The 21,486-nt window shown below is 38.0% G+C and overlaps 1 protein-coding gene across 1 annotated transcript; it reads left to right on the top strand.

Moving 5' to 3' along the window:
• Positions 1-4,236: 4,236 nt before the first annotated feature.
• On the top strand, positions 4,237-21,098 carry BTG4 (BTG anti-proliferation factor 4). Its single transcript, XM_036862608.1, has 4 exons — positions 4,237-4,409; positions 4,870-5,007; positions 19,324-19,522; positions 20,916-21,098. The coding sequence occupies exons 1-4, from the start codon at positions 4,237-4,239 to the stop codon at positions 21,096-21,098; spliced, it is 693 nt and encodes a 230-aa protein (XP_036718503.1).
• The last annotated feature ends 388 nt before the right edge of the window (positions 21,099-21,486 follow it).

Raw genomic sequence — 21,486 nt, 5'->3', positions numbered from 1 at the left:
TTATCGTTGGCCAATGGGAGCTCTTCATGTAGGCTTTTGTATCTTTTGACATGACCCATTGGTTTTTTATAGCTTTCTTGCTTTCTGGTGTAATACATTGTAGGCTCACCTAATATATTACCTGAATGAGAACTGGAATCGACCATTTCTCCAAGAATTTTTTTTTAAAGTGGGAAATTGTAATTAGAGGCCACAAAATGAGTGTTAGCATTATTTATTGATTCTAGGCCTTTTTAGTGGACAGAACTAAAATACATATTTTAGTATGTTAAAAAAATCACAAGTTCATATTAATATTGCCATTTCAAATTTAACATTATAGGATTTTTACTTAATTTCTTTGAGTTTGTACTTTTATTCTTTTTTCCTTACATTGAAAATCTTAGTACATGACAATATGGAAGTAAATATGTATATTACCCTATTCTATTCTCTCTTTATATATGTATATATCTATATATATATAGCTTCAAATTGTAATACTAATATTACTGTAAACATGGTACAGAATGACATTTTAAAAACATATCTTCATAGTTTTCTCTAGAATATATTCCAATGTGTTCTAGAATCACTTGAAATATTTCTTTTCTTTGTGTAGTTGTCACTAGATATAATTTTTGTCTTGCTAGTAAAATATAAGCATAGTAGATCCTAAAATTAATTTTACTTTCTATTCATTTTGAAGTTTTGAGTGAAATTCATTTTACGATAGAATTAATTTGTTGAAGTGAAAATGACTAGTGAAGGAACACCATTTTGAAGCGGGATCTCCTAGGATTCTGTCAAATCACTCTTCTTGATCTTAATACTATTCAGCTTGTTTATTTATTACTTGTAGGAGGACATATTCTTGTCAAATTTATAGATAACATGTAGCCAAAAAGATAGAGAATTTAGTGGATGACAAAATCAGAGTGACAAATAATCTCGATTCCCTAATGGTCTAAATTTAACACAATGACATATGACAGGTACAGCTGAATATGTACTTATCTTTTACTCCGTTTAATCCACAAAAGCATTAGAAAAGACATAATAAAATGATAAATATAAACTAACATATATTAATAAGAAAGGTACTTTTGAGTACTTAGTATATCCAGTAAATTCAGTTAGGATCCAAATCTGGCAGTCTGATTCCAAGACCTTAAGTACACGTCTTATCCACCTTTTTACAGATGGTATTTTGAAGATTAGAGCAGTTGAGAAGCCTCTCCAAGTTTCTAGTAAGCTAGAGGACTGGGAGTCAATCCCATGACGCTTGATCTTATAGCTGATTTGTTTACTACTCTGCTGTACTGCCTTCCTGTAACAACTGCTACATACCCTCCACTAGGTGCTTTAATACAAAACATTATTGATTGTAGCTCGCTAACAACCCTATGAGGTCATCCCTCCCAATTTCACAGACAGGCAAATGAAAGTTCAAGAAGTTAAGCAAGTTGCCCAAGGTTACATGGATAGTGAGTTGTAAAGTTGCCATTTATACGTAGTCCTGTCTGACTCCAAAGCCCATATATTTAAAAAATGTTTAATTTATTTTTAAAAAAGTTAAAAAATTTTTATATATTTTTAAAGGTTACTTTCCATTTACAGTTGTTACAAAGTATTGTCTGTATTTTACACCCAATAGTTTGTGGCCCCCACTCCCCAACCCCTATATTGCCCCTTCCCCCCACCTCACTGATAATCACTAGTTTGTTCTCTGTATCTGTGAGTCTGCTTCTTTTTTTGTTATATTCACTAGTTTTTGTATCTTTTTAGATTCCACATATAAGTGATATCAGACAGTATTTGACTTTCTCTGATTTGTTTCACTTAGCATAATGCCCTCCAAGTCTATCCATGTTGCTGCAAATGGCAAAATTTTGTTCTTTTTTATGGCTGAGTAGTATTCCATTGTGTGTGTGTGTGTGTGTGTGTGTGTGTGTGTGTGTGTGTATGCCACATCTTCTTTATCCATTCATCTGCTGATGGACACATAGGTTGCTTCCATATCTTGGCAATTGTAAATAATGCTGCTATGAACACTGGGGTGCATGTTTTCTTTTCAAATTAATGTTTTTGGTATTTTTTGGTGTATACCCAGAAGGAGTGGAATTGCTGGGTCATATGGTAGTTCTATTTTTAGTTTTTTGAGGAACGTCCATACAATTTTCCACAGTGGCTGCACCAATTTACATTCCCACCAACAGTGTACAAGGATTGCCTTTTCTCTATATCCTCACCAACATTTGTTACCTGTGTTCTTTTTGATGATAGCCATTCTGACAGGTGTGAGGTGATATCTCATTGTGGTTTTGGTTTGCATTTCCCTGATGATTAGTGATGCTGAGTATCTTCTCATGTGCCTGTTGGCCATCTGCGTTCCCTCTTTGGAAGAATGTCTATTCAGGTCTTCTCAAAGCCCATATTCTTAAGCATTATGTTGTGCAGGAAGGAAAGATGTGACAAAACAATAGCATTAGCGAAAAAGACTAAGTGCTAGTTCAGCGTGAAGCAGAGGTATGATGCCACTACCACCAAGGCGAATGCCACCTGAGGCTGTGTTCTAGAAATACAGTATTCAGAGCAAGGGAGGTTAACAGTCCCATTCTATTCTGTCATGGCAGAGCACACCTGGAACATTGGGCTTCTGGGCTTTACACTTTGAAAGAAGATTACTGATGCACCTGAAACTCATCCAGATGTGAGCGCTGAGCATGGCGAAATGTCTGAGTAACATGTTTATGGGAAGAACTGTCGAAAAGCTAAGAATAGTTAACTACCGCCCCCAAAGAGGAGTCTCAATAGCTAGTATTTGAAGCGTCTTCATGTGGTGGAGGATTAGATACAATCTGTATGGTTCCAGAGGGAAAAAATTAGGCTGCAAATATAGAGAATCAAAGAGTTGGATGTAGTTTCTCAAGGGGAGGAAGGACCTCCTGGCATTTGGAACTTTTTAGAAAAGAAATGGGCTTCCTTGTAAGAGAATGAATTCTTTTTCAGTGACAGAGAACCTGAATGACCACTTATGATGGGTGTTAAAGACATATGCCAGGTGTAGTGGTTCTTAAATTTAGTAAGCCTAAGAATCACCAGAGGGAACTTGTTAAATACTGATTTCCAGGTTTGCCTTCAGAAGTATTGATTCAGTGGATCTGGGATAAGGTCCTGGAATCTGCATTTTTAACAAGCAGCTCAGTGGGTCCAAATCAGGTGATCAGCGACCTACGCTGTGAGAGCTAGTGAGACTAGATAAACTTTGAGGTCTTGTTCATTTATTTTACAAATAAGCATTTTAGTGAAAAATGTGTGTAGTCGATATAATGACTATTCAAAGAGAGTTGTCTTTAGTTTCAGAATAGATCCAAGACAAACTTCTTTAATATGTTGATGGTTATGAGAGACAAAAATATTGGAATGTAGGCTCTTAGGATATGGAAGGAGAAGGCTTGATTCTTAATCAATGTCATAAAAGATAAGACTTTAAGAGCAAAATAGAAGATAGAAATCCAGTTTGAAGATCTTTAAACACTTTAAGTAAGGAACGCACTCTGCATATGCCAAGGAGCAATCTGATGGGGACTTGGAAAAAGCTGTCAATTATCCTAAAGGACAGCACCTGTGTAAAGCTAACACCTATCAGGTTTTGGGGCCCAGGTTTATATAAACTGCAGCCTAAAACTGACAAAACAAGTGTGGTGAGAGTGTCTTCTAACTCTGGCCCACTTTCTGTTGGGCTAAAGAGCTTTTGCTGGCAAGTTTAATACATATTTGATTAATCTTAACTTTTACTTAAAGTGTGCAACCTGAGAGCCGCATTTTAGGAACTACTGTATCCTGAAATGTTTTTGCTCTCTGTAAATAGGTTTTCAACACTGGTACGTGGTGTAATTTACTGTCCCATGTCCAGACTTTTAAAAGCATTTAATTTGCAGAGTGATTCATTTGTTTAAGTGTATCACAGTATTTAAAAGATTTTTTTTCTTTGAAAATCATTCAAATGATTTGAAAATCATTAAAGGTTAGTTGAGGAATTGGTGTTCTTGGCTGTTTTGTTGATTGATAGTATTGATGTGCTTTTTTTTAGTTCATTAAGGACTAACAAGTGACTTCTGTTTTAAATTTAAGGTATATAAAGTTTCCAAATGGCAATTACATGTTGATAATAAGTTAGACCCTTGTTTCTGTTTTATTTCTTCTTGCCTCCTTTTAATGGCTGCAGACCTACTCGTCGACTCTTCTTGAATCATGAGAGATGAAATAGCAACAACAGTCTTCTTTGTCACAAGATTAGCAAAAAAACATGATAAATTGAGTAAACAACAGATAGAAGACTTTGCAGAAAAGTTGATGATGATCTTGTTTGAAACATACAAAAGTCACTGGCACGCTGATCACCCTTCTAAAGGGCAAGCCTTCAGGTGAGAGTTGATATGCATGGCAAAGGGAAGTAATAAGTACGCAGTGACCACCTGCAATGATTTTGTTGGCAACCTTTAAGTAATTAAAATTTTATGGGCTCAAATTTATTTGTTTGAACTTGGACTTGAAAAAAGGAGATGTGGTAGATGACAGTACAAGTCAAAAACTATAGGGCAAACCTCTTTATGTGAGGTGGATTAAACAATTTCTAACTTGTGTTTACCCTGAAGGCTATACAGTGAACCTTTGGTGTGACTTAGTAATGGAATCCATGTTCTGAGTTGCTGTGTAAAAAGTCGGTATTTTACTCTTGCTGTAAAACTGGAGGGTTGCCGAGGAGTTGAGGAAAGATGGGAGTGAGGTGGGAGCTGTGTGTATTGGAGTTTCTTGCCTACAACATGATTCTCCAGCTAAAGTACCTGTCACCACGTCTTTGTTTCCCTTTCCTTGTTTTTAAAGGTGTATCAGGATAAACAATAATCAGAATAAAGATCCTATTCTAGAAAGGGCTTGTGCTGAAAGTAATGTGGATTTTTCTCACCTGGGACTTCCAAAGGAGATGACCATATGGGTAGATCCCTTTGAAGTGTGCTGTAGGTGAGTAATCTCATTGGAGTTAGTCTGTGTGCTCTGTGACCCTTGGAAACCTTAGGATATTTAGTCAGCTCTATGCACCTTTGTGAAAGGTGATACTCCAAAGCCCTGGATTAGCAGGGAGGGCACAGGGTGACTAAGACTAGATGCAAACTATATCAGACAAAACAGACTTCCCAATTAGGGTGGATGGAGTGGGAAGCACAAAGATTTTTGCATAGTATTTGAAATTTGACTTTAATCACTGCATCATATTGCCAACTGTAGATTATAATGTCCAAGTATTAGAGGCAGTATCAAGGGGGAAGAGGAGTTATTTACCATCAGCAATTCAGTCCATCAGTTGAATCGAAAGAAAGTAGTCTGACTTTATCTTAGTTAATTCCTAGAAAGCTTTTATAGACTCCTTGACCCCTGCCAATTATGACAGTATTAGTAGCTGAAGGTCATAATGTCTCTCAATGTGCTTTGCTGTCAAACCATTTCAATTTGTTTTTTTTTTAATTGAAGTATAGTTGATTTACAAAATTATATTAGTTTCAGATATACAACATAGTAATTCAAAGTTTTTACAGATTATACCCCATTTAAATTTATTATAAAACATTGGCTATATTCCCTGTGCAGTACTGTATCCTTGTAGCTTATTTATTTTATACATAGTAGTTTGTACCTACCCCTATCTTTCCCCTCCCCACTTCCCTTTGCCCTGCTGGTAACCACTAGTTTGTTCTCTATGTCTGCTGAGTCTGTTTCTGTTTTGCTATATACATATGTTTTATTTTTTAGATCCCACATATAAATGATATCATACAGTATTTGACTTTCTCTGTCTGACTTAGTTCACTAAGCATAATATTCTCTAGGTCCATTCATGTTGCTGCAAATGGCAGAATTTCATTCTTTTTTATGGCTGAGTAGTACTCAGTTGTATATATATATGCCACATCTTCTTTATCCATTCATCTGTTGATGGACACTTGGGTTGCTACCATGTCTTGGCTATTGTAAATAGTGCTGCTCTGAATATTGGGGTGCATGCAATGTTTTGAATTTTCTGGATATGTACCCAGGAGTGTTTTTTTTCTGGATATATACCCAGGATATATATTGCTGGATCATATGGTAATCCTACTTTTAGTTTGAGGAACCTCCATACTGTTTTCCATAGTGGCTGCACCAATTTACATTCCCACCGATAGTGTACAAGGGTTCCATTTTCTCCATGTTCTTGCCAACATTTGTTATTTGTAGACATTTTGATGATAGCCATTCTGACAGGTGTGAGGTGATGTCTCATTGTTTTGATTTGCATTTCACTAATAATGTAAGATGTTGAGCATCTCTTTATGTGCCTGTTAGCCATTTGTATGTCCATTTCTTTGGAAAAATGTCTATTCAGGATTTCTGCACATTTTTTTTTTGAATTTTATTTTATTTATTTTTTTGTACAGCAGGTTCTTATTAGTTACCCATTTTATACTTATTAGTGTATATATGTCAATCCCAATCTCCCAATTCATCACACCACCACCACCCCCCACCACTTTCCCCCCTTGGTGTCCATATGTTTGTTCTCTACATCTGTGTCTCACTTTCTGCCCTGCAAACCGGTTCATCTGTACCATTTTTCTAGGTTCCACATATATGCGTTAATATACGATATTTGTTTTTCTCTTTCTGACTTACTTCACTCTGTATGACAGTCTCTAGATCCATCCACGTTTCTGCAAATGACTCAATTTCGTTCCTTTTTATGGCTGAGTAATATTTCACTGTATATATTTACCACAACTTCTTTATCCATTCATGTGTCGATGGACATATAGGTTGCTTCCATGTCCTGGTTATTGTAAATAGTGGTGCAATGAATATTGGGGTGCATGTGTCATTTTGAATTATGGTTTTCTCTGGGTATATGCCCAGTAGTGGGATTGCTGGGTCATTTGGTAATTCTATTTTTAGTGTTTTAAGGAACCTCTATACTGTTCTCCATAGTGACTGTATCAATTTACATTCCCACCCACAGTGCAAGAGGGTTCCCTTTTCTCCACACCCTTTCCAGCATTTGTAGTTTGTAGATTTTCTGATGATGGCCATTCTGACCAGTGTGAGGTGACACCTCATTGTAGTTTTGATTTGCATTTCTCTAATGATTAGTGATGTTGAGCAGCTTTTCATGTGCTTCTTGCCCATCTGTATGTCTTCTTTGGAGAAATGTCTATTTAGGTCTTCTGTCCATTTTTGGATTGGGTTGTTTGTTTCTTTAATATTGAGCTGCATGAGCTGTTTATATATTTTGGAGATTAATCCTTTGTCCATTGATTCATTTGCAAATATTTTCTCCCATTCTGAGGGTTGTCTTTTCGCCTTGTTTGTGGTTTCCTTTGCTGTGCAAAAGCTTTGAAGTTTCATTAGGTCCCATTTGTTTATTTTTGTTTTTATTTCCATTACTCTAGGAGGTGGATCAAAAAAGATCTTGCTGTGATTTATGTCAAAGAGTGTTCTTCCTATGTTTTCCTCTAAGAGTTTTATAGTATCCCATCTTACATTTAGGTCTCTAATCCATCTTGAGTTTATTTTTGTGTTTGGTGTTAGGGACTGTTCTAATTTCATTCTTTTACATGTAGCTGTCCAGTTTTCCCAGCACCACTTATTGAAGAGTCTGTCTTTTCTGCATTGTATATCCTTGCCTCCTTTGTCATAGATTAGTTGACCATAAGTGCGTGGGTTTATCTCTGGGCTTTCTATCTTGTTCCATTGATCTATGTTTCTGTTTTTGTGCCAGTACCATATTGTCTTGATTACTGTAGCTTCTAGTATAGTCTGAAGTCAGGGAGTCTGATTCCTCCAGCTCCGTTTTTTTCCCTCAAGACTGCTTTGGCTATTTGGGGTCTTTTGTGTCTCCATACAAATTTTAAGATTTTTTTGTTCTAGTTCTATAAAAAATGTCATTGGTAATTTGATAGGGATTGCATTGAATCTGTAGATTGCTTTGGGTAGTAGAGTCATTTCCACAATATTGATTCTTCCAATCCAAGAACATGGTATATCTCTCCATCTCTTGGTATCATCTTTAATTTCTTTCATCAGTGTCATAGTTTTCTGCATACAGGTCTTTTGTCTCCCTAGGTAGGTTTATTCCTAGGTATTTTATTCTTTTTGTTGCAATGGTAAATAGGAGTGCTTCCTTAATTTCTCTTTCAGATTTTTCATCATTAGTGTATAGGAATGCAAGAGATTTCTGTGCATTAATTTTGTATCCTTCAACTTCACCAAATTCATTGATTAGCTCTAGTAGTTTTCTGGTGACATTTTTAGGATTCTCTATGTATAGTATCATGTCATCTGCAAACAGTGACAGTTTTACTTCTTTTCCAATTTGTATTCCTTTTATTTCTTTTTCTTCTCTGATTGCCGTGGCTAGGACTTTATGTTGAATAATAGTGGTGAGAGTGGACCTCCTTGTCTTGTTCCTGATTTTAGAAGAAATGCTTTCAGTTTTTCACCATTGAAAATGATGCTTGCTGTGGGTTTGTCATATATGGCTTTTATTATGTTGAGGTAGGTTCCCTCTATGCCCACTTTTTGGATAGATTTTATCATAAATGGGTGTTGAATTTTGTCAAAAGCTTTTTCTGCATCTATAGAGATGATCATATGGTTTTTCTTCTTCAGTTTTTTAATATGGTGTATCACATTGATTGATTTGCATATATTGAAGAATCCTTGCATCCCTGGGATAAATCCCACTTGATCATGGTGTATGATCCTTTTAATGTGTTGTTGGATTCTGTTTGCTAGTATTTTGTTGAGGATTTGTGCATCTGTATTCATCAGTGATATTGGTCTGTAACTTTCTTTTTTTTGTAGTATCCCTGTCTGGTCTTGGTATCAGGGTGATGGTGGCCTCACAGAATGAGTTTGGGAGTGTTCCTTCCTCTGCAATTTTTGGAAGAGTTTGAGAAGGATGGGTGTTAACTCTTCTCTAAATGTTTGATAGAATTCACCTGTAAAGCCATCTGGTCGTGTACTTTTGTTTGTTGGGAGATTTTTAATCACAGTTTCAATTTCATTACTTGTGATTTGTCTGTTCATATTTTCTATTTCTTCCTGGTTCAGTCTTGGAAGGTTATACCTTTGTAAGAATTTGTCCATTTCTTCCAGGTTGTCCATTTTATTGGCATAGAGTTGCTTGTAGTAGTCTCTTAGGATGCTTTGTATTTCTGCGGTGTCTGTTGTAACTTCTCCTTTTTCATTTCTAATTTTATTGATTTGAGTCCTCTCCCTCTTTTTATTGACGAGTCTGGCTAATGGTTTATCAATCTTTTATGTCTTCTCAAAGAAACAGCTTTTAGTTTTATTGATCTTTGCTATTGTTTTCTTTGTCTCTTTTTCGTTTTTTTCTGCTCTGATATTTATGATTTCTTTCCTTCTACTAACTTTAGGTTTTTTGTTCTTCTTTCCTTAGTTTCTCCTTTTCTTTGTTCCTTTAGGTGTATCGTTAGATTGTGTATTTGAGATGTTTGTTGTTTCTTGAGGTAGAATTGTATTGCTATAAACTTCCCTCTTAGAATTGCTTTTACTGCATCCCATAGGTTTTGGATCATCGTGTTTTCACTGTCATTTGTCTCTAGGTAGTTTTTGATTTCATCTTTGATTTCTTCAGTGATCTCTTGGCTATTTAGTAACGTAGTGTTTAGCCTCCGTGTGTGTGTGTTTTATGTTTTTTCCCTGTAATTGATTTCTAATCTCATAGCGTTGTGATCAGAAAAGATGCTTGATGTGATTTCAATTTTCTTAAATATACTGAGGCTTGATTTGTGACCCAAGATGTGATCTATCCTGGAGAATGTTCCATGTACACTTGAGAAGAAAGTGTAATCTGCTGTTGTTTGGATGGAATGTCCTATAAATATCAATTAAATCTATCTGGTCTATTGTGTCTTTTAAAGCTTGTGTTTCCTTATTAATTTTCTGTTTGGATGATCTGTCCGTTGGTGTAAGTGAGGTGTTAAAGTCCCCCACTGTTATTGTGTTACTGTCGATTTCCTCTTTTAGAGCTGTTAGCAGTTGCCTTATGTATTGAGGTGCTCCTATGTTGGGTGAACATATATTTATAATTGTTATATCTTCTTCTTGGATTGATCCCTTGATCATTTGTAGTGTCCTTCCTTGTCTCTTGTAACATTCTTTATTTTAAAGTCTATTTTATCTGATATGAGTATTGCTACTCCAGCTTTCTTTTGATTTCCATTTGCATGGAATATCTTTTTCCATCCCCTCACTTTCAGTCTGTATGTGTCCCTAGGTCTGAAGTGGGTCTCTTGTAGACAGCATATATATGGGTCTTGTTTTTGTATCCATTCAGTGGTCCTGTTTCTTTTGGTTGGAGCATTTAATCCATTCACATTTAAGGTAATTATCGATATGTATGTTCCTATGACCATTTTCTTAATTGTTTTGTGTTTGCTTTTGTAGTTCCTTTTCTTCTCTTGTGTTTCCCACTTAGAGAAGTTCCTTTAGCTTTTGTTGTAAAGCTGGTTTGGTTGTGCTGAATTCTCTTAGCTTTTGCTTGTCTGTAAAGCTTTTGATTTCTCCATCAAATCTGAATGAGATCTTTGCTGGGTAGAGTAATCTTGGTTGTAGGTTTTTCCCTTTCATCACTTTAAATATGTCTTGCCACTCCCTTCTGGCTTGTAGAGTTTCTGCTGAGAAATCAGCTGTTAACTTTATGGGAGTTCCCTTGTATGTTATTTGCCCTTTTTCCCTTGCTGCTTTCAATAATTTTTCTGTGTCTTTAATTTTTGCCAGTTTGGTTATGTTGTATCTCAGTGTGTTTCTCCTTGGGTTTATCCTGTATGGGAGTCTCTGCGCTTCCTGGACTTGGGTGATTATTTCCTTTCCCATGTTAGGGAAGTTTTCGACTATAATCTCTTCAGATATTTTCTAGGATCCTTTCTCTCTCTCTCTTCTCCTTCTGGGATCCCTATAATGCAAATGTTTTGTGTTTAATGTTGTCCCAGAGGTCTCTTAGGCTGTCTTCATTTCTTTTCATTCTTTTTTCTTTATTTTGTTCTGCAGCAGTGAATTTCACCATTCTGTCTTCCAGGTCACTTATCTGTTCTTCTGCCTCAGTTATTCTCCTATTGATTCCTTCTAGTGTATTTTTCTTTTCACTTATTGTATTGGTCCTCTGTGTGTGTGTGTTCTTTAATTCTTCTAGGTCTTTGTTAAACATTTCTTGCATCTTCTCAATCTTTGCCTCCACTCTTTTTCCAAGGTCCTGGATCATCTTCACTATCATTATTCTGAATTCTTTTTCTGGAATGTTGCCTATCTCCACTTCATTGAGTTGTTTTTCTGGGGTTTTATCTTGTTCCTTCATCTGGTACATAGCCCTCTGGCTTTTCATCTTGTCTATCTTTCTGTGAATGTGGTTTTTGTTCCACAGGCTGCAGGATTGTAGTTCTTCTTGCTTCTGCTGTCTGCCCTCTGGTGGATGAGGCTATCTAAGAGGCTTGTGCAAGTTTCCTGATGGGAGGGACTGGTGGTGGGTAGAGCTGGCTGTTGCTCTGGTGGGCAGAGCTCAGTAAAACTTTAATCTGCTTGTCTGCTGATGGGTGGGGCTGGGTTTCCTCCCTGTTGGGTGTTTGGCCTGAGGTGACCCAGCACTGGAGCCTACCTGGGCTCTTTGGTGAGGCTAATAGAAGACTCTGGGAGGGCTCACAACAAGGAGTAATTCCTAGAACTTCTGCTGCCAATGTCCTTGTCCTCACGGTGAGACACAGCCACCCCCCGCCTCTGCAGGAGACCCTCCAACACTAGCAGGTAGGTCTTGTTCAGTCTCCTATGGGGTCACTGCTCCTTCTCCTGGGTCCCGATGCGCACACTACTTTCTGTGTGCCCTCCAAGAGTGAAGTCTCTGTTTCCCCCAGTCCTGTCGAAGTCCTGCAATGAAATCCCGCTAGCCTTCAAAATCTGATTCTCTAGGAATTCCTCCTCCCGTTGCTGGACGCCCAGGTTGGGAAGCCTGACATTGGGCTCACAGCCTTCACTCTAGTAGGTGGAATTCTGTAGTATAAGTGTTCTTCAGTTTGTGAGTCACCCACCCAGTAGTTATGGGATTTAATTTTATTGTGATTGCGCCCCTCCTACCATATCATTGTGGCTCCTCCTTTGTCTTTGGATGTGGGGTATCTTTTTTGGTGAGTTCCAGTGTCTTCCTTTTGATGATTGTTCAGCAGTTAGTTGTGATTCCGGTGCTCTCGCAAGAGGGAGTGAGAGCACGTCCTTCTACTCCGCCATCTTGAACCAATCCGATCTGTCCATTTTTTGACTGGGTTGTTTGTTTGTTGTTGTTTTTTTCATATTGAGTTGTATGAGCCGTCTATATATTGTGGATATTAATCCCTTGTCAGTTATGTTACTTGTAAATATTTTCTTCTATTCAGTAGGTTATCTTTTTGCTTTCTTGATGGTTTCCTTTGTTGTGCAAAAGCTTTGAAGTTTCATTAGGTCCCATTTGTTTATTTTCGTTTTTGTTTTCTTTGCCTTAGGAGACAGATCCAAAAAAAAAATATTACTACAATTTATATCATGGTTCTGCCTATGTTTTCCTCTAGGAGTTTATATCATTTGCAGTCTAACATATAGGTCTTTAATCCATTTTGAGTTTATTCTTTATATGGTGTAAGAAACTGTTCTAATTTCATTCTCTACTTGTAGCTGCCCTGTTGTCCCAGCACCACTTATTGAAGAGAATGTCTTTTCCCCATTGTATATTCTTGCCTCTCTGTTATAGATTAATTAACCATAGGTGCATGGGTTTATTTCTGGGCTCTCTATTCTCTTCCACTGATATATGTGTCTATTTTTGTGCCAGTATCATATTGTTTTGATTACCAGAGTTTTGTAGTATAGGCTGAAGTGTGGGAGCTTGATACCTCCAGCTCTGTTCTTTCTCAAGATTGCTTTGGCTATTTGGGGTCTTTTGTGTTTTCATACAAATCTTAGAATTATTTGCTATAGTTCTGTGAAAAATGCCATTAGTATTTTTTTTTTTTTTTTTTTAGAAATTCACGTTCTTTCATTTATTTATTTATTTATTTATGACTGTGTTGAGTCTTCGCTTCTGTGCGAGGGCTTTCTCTAGTTGCGGCAAGTGGGGACCACTCTTCATCGCAGTGCGCGGGCCTCTCACCATCGCGGCCTCTCTTGTTGCGGAGCACAGGCTCCAGACGTGCAGGCTCAGTAATTGTGGCTCACGGGCCCAGTTGCTCCGTGGCATGTGGGATCTTCCCAGACCAGGGCTCGAACCCGTGTCCCCTGCATTGGCAGGCAGATTCTCAACCACTGCACCACCAGGGAAGCCCGCCATTAGAATTTTGATAGGGATAGCACTGAATCTGTAGATCGCCTTGGGTAGTATGGTTATTTTAACAATATTAATTCTTCCAATCCATGAACATGGTATGTCTTTCCATCTCTTTTTGTCTTCAGTTTCTTTCATCAGTGTTTTATAAATTTCTGAGTACAGGTCTTTTTACCTCCTTAGTTAGATTTATTCTTAGGTATTTTATTCTTTTTGATGTGATGGTAAATGAGATTGTTTTCTTAATTTCTTTCTGATAGTTCATTGTTAGTGTGTAGAAATGTAACAGATTTCTGCAACAAATTTCTGTATACTAATTTTGTATTCTGCAATTTTACCAAATTGTTTTCTGGTGGTGTCTTTAGGATTTTCTATGTATACTATCATGTCATCTCCAAACAGTGACAGTTTTACTTCTTCCTTTCCAATTTGGATTCTTTTTCTTTTCTTGTCAGATTGCTGTGTCTAGAGTTTTGAATACTATGTTGAATAAAAGAGGTGAGAGTCGGTATCTTTGTCTTGTTCTGATCTTAGAGGAAATGCTGTCAGCTTTTTATCATGAGTATGATGTTAGCTGTGGACTTACCATATATGGCCTTTGTTATGTTGAGAGATGTTCTCTCTATACCCACTTTGTGGAGAGTTTTTATTATAAATGAATGTTGAATAGTGTCAAAAGATTTTTGTGCATCTATTGAGATGATAATAGGATCTTTTATTCAACTTGTTAATGTGATGTATTGCATTGATTTGCTGTTATTGAACCATCCTTGCATTCCTGGGATAAATCCCACTTGACATGGTGTATGATCCTTTTAATGTATTGTTGGATTTGATTCGCTAATATTTTGTTGAGGATTTTTGCATCTATGTTCATCAACAATACTGACCTGTAATTTTTTTCTGTGATATCTTTGTCTGGTTTTGGTATCAGGGTGTTGTGGCCTCATAGAATGAGTTTGGAAGTGTTCCTTCCTCTGCAATTTTTTGGAAGAGTTTGAGGAGGATAGGTGTTCACTCTTCTCTGAATGTTTGCTAGAACTCACCTGTAAAGCTGTCTGGTCCTGGAATTTTGTTTGTTGGGAGTTTTTTTTTTTTTTCCATTATTAATTCAATTTCTTTACTGATAATTGGTCTGTTCATGTTTTCTATTTCAGCCTGGTTCAGTCTTGGGAGATTGTACAGTTCTAGGAATTTGTCCATTTCTTCTAGGTTGTCCATTTTATTTGCATATGGTTATTCATAGTAATATCTTGTGATTTTTTTTTTTGTTTGTAACTTCTTTTTTATTTCTGATTTTATTGATTTGGGCCCTTCTTTTTCTCTTGATGAGTCTGGCTAAAGGTTTATCAATTTTGTTTATCTTTTCAAGAACCACCTCTTAGTTTCATTGATCTTTTTTTGTTTGTTTGTTTTTTGTCTCTATTTCATTTCTGCTCTGATATTTATAATTTCTTTCCTTCTACCAACTTTGGACTTTATTTGTCTTCTTCTAGTTTCTTTAGGTGTAAGGTTAGTCTGTTTGAGACTTTTGTTTCCCAAGGTAGGCTTGTATCACTATAAACTTCCCTCTTAGAACTACTTTTGCTGCATCCCATAGATTTTTAGATCATTGTGTTTTTGTTTTCATTTGTCTCCAGGTATTTTTTGATTTCCTCTTTGATTTCTTCAATGATCCATTGGTTGTTTAGTTTATATTGTTTAGCCTTTACATGTTTGTGGGGTTTTTTTTGCAGTTTTCTTATAGTGATTTCTAGTTTTGCAACATTGTGGTCAGAAAAGATGCTCAATATGATTTTAGTCTACTTAAATGTACTGAGAATTGATTTGTGGCCTAGCACGTGATTTGTCCTGGAGAATGTTCCATGTACACTTGAAAAGAATGTGTATTCTGCTGCTTTTGGATGGAATGCCCTGTAGATATCTGTTAGGTCCATTTGGTCTACTGTGTCATTTAAGGCTAGTGTTTCCTTCCTGATTTTCTGTCTGGATGATCTGTCCATTGATATAAGTGGGGAGTTAAAGTCCCCTACTATTATTGTGTTACTGTTAAGTTGTCCCTTTATCTCTGTTAATATTAACTTTACATATTTAGGTGCTCCTATGTTGGGTACATATATATTTACAACTGTTATACCTTCTTCTTGGATTGATCCCTTGATCATTATGTAATGTCCTTCTTTGTCTCTTGTTACAGTTTTTGTTTTAAAGTCTATTTTGTCTTAGAGTCTACTTTGTCTGGTGTAAGTATTGCTACCCTGGCTTTCTTTTCATTTCTTATTTCCATGGTATACCTTTTTCTGTCCTCTCACTTTCAGTGTATGTGTGTCTTTAGATATGAAGTGAGTTTCTTGTAGACAGCAAATATATGAGTATTGTTTTTGTATCTTCACTCACTCTATGTCTTTTGATTAGAACGTTTATTCCAGTTACATTTAACGTAATTATTGATTGATATGTACTTATAGCCAGTTTATTAATTGTTTTGGTGTTGTTTTTGTAGTTATTTTGTTCCTTTCTTCTTTTCTCTCTTCCCTTGTTATTTGATGACTATCTTTAGTGTTATGTTCAAATTTCTTTCTGTTTTTTGTGTATCTATTATGGATTTTAATTTTTGGTTACCATGAGGTTTATATATAGCAATCTACATATGTGATTATTTAAGTTGCTGATCTCTTAATTTCAAATGCATTTTAACAACCCTGCATTTTTACTCCTCCCCCCTCATGATTACTGTTTTTTGACATCATAGTTTCCATCTAATTGTTTTGTGTATCCCTTAACTACTTATTGCAGATCTAGGCAATTTTACTACCTTTGTCTTTTAACCTTCCTATTAGCTTTGTATGTGGTTGATCTTACTGCCTTTATTGTATATTTTGCCTTTACCAATGAGCTTACCTTTCATAATTTTCATGTTTCTAGTTGTGGTTTTTCTTTTTTGCTTAGCAAAGCCCCTTTTAACATTTCTTGTAAAGCTGCTTTGGTGATGCTGGACTCTTTTAGCTTTTGCTTATCTGTAAAACTTTTGATCTCTCTTTCAAATCTGAGGGTAAGCCTTGCCAAGTAGAATATTCTTGACTATAGGTTTTTCATTTCATCACTTTAAATATACTGCAACACACCCTTCTGACCTGCAGAGTTTCTGCTGAAAAGTCAGCTGATAGCTTTATGGGGAGTCCCCTTATATTGCAACTTGTTGCTTTTCCCTTGCTTTTAATATCTTTTCTTTATCTTTAATTTTTGCCATTTTAATTACAATGTATCTTGCTGTGGTCCTCCTTGGGTTGATCCTGTTTGAGGCTCTCTGTGTTTCCTGGACCTGGATATCTGTTTCCTCTGCCAGGTAGGGAAGTTTTCAGCTATTATGTCTTCAAATATATTCTCTGACCCTTTTTCTCTTCTCCTTCTAGGATTCCTATAATGCGAATGTTAGCATGCTTGGTGGTGTTCCAGAGATCTCTTAAAATATTCTAATTTCTTTTTATTCTTTTTTTCTGTTTCAGCTTCAGTGACTTCTATTACTCTGTCTTCCAGCTCACTGATCTGTTCCTCTGTATCATCTAATCTACTGTTGATTCCTTCTCGTGTATTTTCACTTCATTTACTGTAATCTCCAGTTCTGCTTTGTTCTTCTCTATCTTCTAACTTTTTGTTTAACTTCTCACTATTTCCCTCCATTCTTCTCCCAAGTTCTTTGTTCATCTTTATGATCATTACCTTCAACTCTTTATTGGGTAGATTGCCTTTCTCCACTTAATTCTTCTTCTGGGGTTTTATCCTGTTCCTTCATTTGGAACATGTTCCTCTGTTTCCTCATTTTGCCTAATTTGTTTTTATTTCTATGTATCTGGTTGGTTGATAACATTTCCTGGCTTTGGAGAAGTAGCCTTTTGTAGGAGACATCCTGTGCATCCCAGCAGTGCACTCCCCTCCGGTCACCAGAGCTATATGCTCTAGGGGTGCCCCCTATGTGGGCTGTGTGGGTCCTTATGTTGTGGTGGACTGACTACTGTTGGTGGTCTAGTAGGTGGGGCTGGTCCCTGATCTGATTGGTTGCCAGGCCCTGCCTTGTATGGAGGCTGCCAGCTGCTGGTTGTGGGGTTGGGTCATGAGGCAGCTGACTGCGGAACCATGGGGAAGGGGGTCCCGGGGCTAGTGCTGGCTCACTGATGGGCAGAGCTGGGTTCTGGCCTTGGTGGTTGTGGGGCTGAGGTTTCCATTTCTAGTGTCAGCCTGCTGGTGGGCAGGGTTGGTTCCTGATACAACTGGTTGTGCATTCTGGAGTGTCTCAGAGTTGGTGCTGGCCCATTGGTGAATGGGGCTGGATCCCAATGTGGCTGGCTGAGGGGGTTCATGGTTTCCTGGAGCTGGTGTTGGCCTGCCAGGGGGTCAGGCTGTGGTTGAGAGGGTGCTGGGGCTAGTGTTGGCTCATTGGCTCACTAGGGCTGAGTCCTGAGATTTCTGGCTGCAGGGCCTTTGGGTCCTAGAGTTAGCTGGTGTAGGCCTGCTGGGGGGTGGGGCAGCTCCCTGACATAGCTGGCTACAGGGTCTGGGGTGTCCCAAAGGTTGTTTTGGCTTGCTGGTAGGTGGGGCTGGACCCCTGAATGGCTGGCTGAGGGACCCAAGGTGTCTCAGAGCTAGTGTTGGCCTGTTGGTAGATGGGGCCTGGGCCTAGGTGATCTTGGAGCTGATGTTAGCCTGCTGCTGGGTGGGCTGGGTCTTGCCATGGCAGGCTGTGGGGTTATGGTGGTCCTGGGGCTGGTGCCTGCCCACTTGTGGGTGAGGCCAGGGCCCAGGGGTCTTGAGGATGTCCACTGGTGGGTGAGGTTCCTCCCTAGGCTAGTGCTGGCTCATTGGTGGTGGGGGCAGGGTCCAGGGCATCCTAGGGCCGATTACTTCCCACTGGTAGGCAGAGCTGGGTCCTGGGGTCTCTGCCTGCAGGGCCCTGTGGGTCCTGGGGCTAGTGCTGGTGCACTAGTGTGTGGGGTCAGGCCCTGGGCCCTCTGTTGGACAGTGCTGCTTCCTGGGGCAGCTGTGGGTTCAGGGGGTCTTAAGACCATGTGCCTGCTAGTAGGTGGGGCTGTTTTCCCACCTGGCTAGTTGCTTGGCCTGAGGCATCTCAGCACTGGTGCTGATGGGCTGATGGGCTGATGGGCGGGTCTGGGTCCTGGTGCTAATAAGCTAGAGGGAGGATTTCAAAATGGCGCTTGCCAGCACGAATGTCTACGTGGTAGAACAAGCTCCCCAAAATGGTTGCTGCCAGTGTCTGTGTCCCCAGGATGAGCTCAAGTTGCCCCCTGCCTCTCCAGGAGGCTCTCCAAGATCAGCTGGTGGGTCTGACCCAGGCTCCTTTCAAATTACTGCTTCTGCCCTGGGTCCTGGAGATTTTGTGTGGGCCCTTTACGAGTGGCATCTCTATTTCCCACAGCCCTCTGACTTTCCTAAAGTCAGCCCCACTGGCCTTCAAAGCCAAGCATTCTGGGGGCTCATCTTCCTGATACAGGATCCCTGGTCTGGAAAGCTCCATGTGGGGCTCAGACCCATTGCTTCTTCGGGAGAACCTCTACAACTGTAATTAGCCCCCCACTTGTGTGTTGCCCACCCAGGGGTATGGGTCTGACCTATACCATGACTCTGCCCCTCTTACTGGTCTCATTGTGGTTCCTTCTCTATAACTTTAGTTGTAGAAGATCTTTTCTGCTAGATTCCGGTCTCTCATCAATACTTGCTCTCTAAATAGTTGTAATCTTGGTGTGCCCATGAGAGGAGGTAGGCTCAGTGTCTTCCTACTCCACTATCTTGGCCAAGCTCTCAGAATTTGTTTTCTTTTTTTTAAAGTAACTCTTCTTGTAAATTACTGAGTTGTTTCCAGAAAAGATTAGAGATAAAACCTGTGAGAATTTGAATCCCTAAAGAATGCTTTATTTTCCTTTCCTACTTAGGTATGGTGAGAAAAATCATCCATTTACAATTGCTTCTTTCAAAGACAGATGGGAGGAATGGGAATTATCCCAACAAATCAGTGATGCTGTTAATAGAGCCACGTTAGACTACTCCTCTGGCACTTCCTCTGATGAAGAAAGCTGTAACAAAGAACCTCAGATAATTCCTAAAGTCAGCAATCCAAAGAGTATTTATCAGGTAAAGTGTTCTCCATTTCTTCTCTGTACATTTTTTTTTCTACTCTAATTCTAAAAAGAGTATGCTCACTGTAAAAGCAAAGAAACAAATAATTGGAAAATATGGAAAGATTATAAAGATTAAAATCACAATAATAATACTCTGGCAAAACCTTTTCTGTCTTTTTTTCTTCCTTCTCTCTTATACCCTCTACTTGGCTGAGTGCTCACTGATTTAGGGAGAATCTCTGACCATTTGTATGTATGTAAATTTGTTTTCTTAATCACTTATGTATTGACACGTTAAAACAATTTAAATATTTTACATTTTAAATCATTTGCTTCCCTTATAATTTATTTAGCTAATGTATTATTGGAAGACATCTAGGTTGTTTTCACATTGTTGTGATATTAAAAAAACTAATTTTTACAGAGATGTCAGAATTCTAAGTTATTTCTAGAGATCTGATTCTCAGACATGTAATTACTGGGTCATTGGGTATGGATATTTTATGAGTTCTTACCACAGGACAAAGTACCTTCTAGAAAGATGTCTTTGTTTGTAGTCTTACCAGCTCTATGTGAAAGTGTTTATCATTTTCCCTAAAATTGGGTATTCTCATTGAAAAATATCATTTTTATTAATTAAATTAAACATTAAAACAAAAACTCCATGTACCTAAATGTTGTAGGTACTTACTGTCTTATGAATTTTTTCTCCTTCACCCATTTATCATTTGAGGTCCTACTGTGTTATTAAAGGCTTTTCAAAGGTTAGAAATATTTTAACCCCTTGTCATATTACTGGCAAACTTTTTTCCCCTAGCTTGTTTAGTTTTCTAAACTATATATGTAGTTCATATTTAGTTCTATATGTAAAGTTTAAAATTATGTAGTAAAATGTTTGCCCTTAATTCTATTTTTATGCTTAGAGAGATCTTCTTAATCTAAGGATCAGATCTGTAGTCAGCTATATTCTTTTAGAACAATGTCCTTTGAAAGTGTGGTCTGCAAAACATTTATATTGGTCATCTGAGATGTTTAAGATGGGTGTTTCTAGACCTCAACCCCAGAGATTGTGATTAGATAGTTTTGGGTTGAGCGAGGTGGGGATCAGGTAGGAGAGAACACAGGAATATATACTAATTTGAATAAATTTTTAAATTTTTTGTTTTTAAAATTCTTGGTTGGACTAAAGAATTTTGTTAAAAGATATGAAGTGACTTACTTCATACTCTCCAATGCAACTCAACTTTCCAAAGATAATGATCTACTTTGATTTCTATTCATTTGTATTTCCTATGCTTTTGAAAGGTTGAACCTGTGAGTTATGGGTTTATATTTAATCCTTAGAAGTGGCTTATTAGTTTACAGAAAATCATCATGCTCCCTTTTTCTTCTTTTTTTCTCCCCAGGTTGAAAACTTGAAACAGCCCTTTCAATCTTGGTTCCATATCCCCCGCAAAAAGAATATGGGTGATGGCCGAATGGGCCTCCTAGGAAATGTTTATCATGCATTGCATAAGATCCCTAAGGGTCACAGGCCTGCTGCTGGGCACCGAGTGGACAGGTACCACTGGGTCAACACACACCGATAGTGCAGCGGCGGCTGGGCCCTCGCGGGGTAGAGCTCAGCAGAGCCACTTTATTTTCTCTGAAATGAAAACAAGTCTAAGCTCAAGAGGCCCAGGAAACAGAAAAATAACCACATTAGGGACTAGGGTGCATGGTGAATCCTCTCATGCAGATCATGACTGTGTTCTTAGCTGTACTTTTAATTCTTTAATTTTATATGAAGGTTTATATAGCACTAATGAATGTACCCAATAAGGTAATAGAATGAAGATATTGACCTGTGATAAGATTCAATGCATTATGAAGAGTAACAGTTTAAATAAACGTGCTGTGTTTTTAATACCTTCTTAGTTGAGTTTGTTGCAAGAAAGTTTTAAAAGTTCTTGTTTTTCATTAGCCATTAAAAAAAAA

This window comes from Balaenoptera musculus, chromosome 8, assembly GCF_009873245.2.
Source record: "Balaenoptera musculus isolate JJ_BM4_2016_0621 chromosome 8, mBalMus1.pri.v3, whole genome shotgun sequence".
In the NCBI taxonomy this organism is placed as follows: domain Eukaryota; kingdom Metazoa; phylum Chordata; class Mammalia; order Artiodactyla; family Balaenopteridae; genus Balaenoptera; species Balaenoptera musculus.
This window is presented reverse-complemented; position numbering and strand designations above follow the sequence as displayed.

What these genes read in the sequence shown, in the direction of transcription:
- BTG4 (XM_036862608.1), top strand. Translation starts at nt 4,237, where the DNA reads ATGAGAGATGAAATAGCAACAACAGTCTTCTTTGTCACAAGATTAGCA. An exon ending in TCTAAAGGGCAAGCCTTCAG is followed by an intron (nt 4,410 to 4,869) that starts GTGAGAGTTGAT and finishes TTGTTTTTAAAG; the next exon opens with GTGTATCAGGATAAACAATA. An exon ending in CCCTTTGAAGTGTGCTGTAG is followed by an intron (nt 5,008 to 19,323) that starts GTGAGTAATCTC and finishes TTTCCTACTTAG; the next exon opens with GTATGGTGAGAAAAATCATC.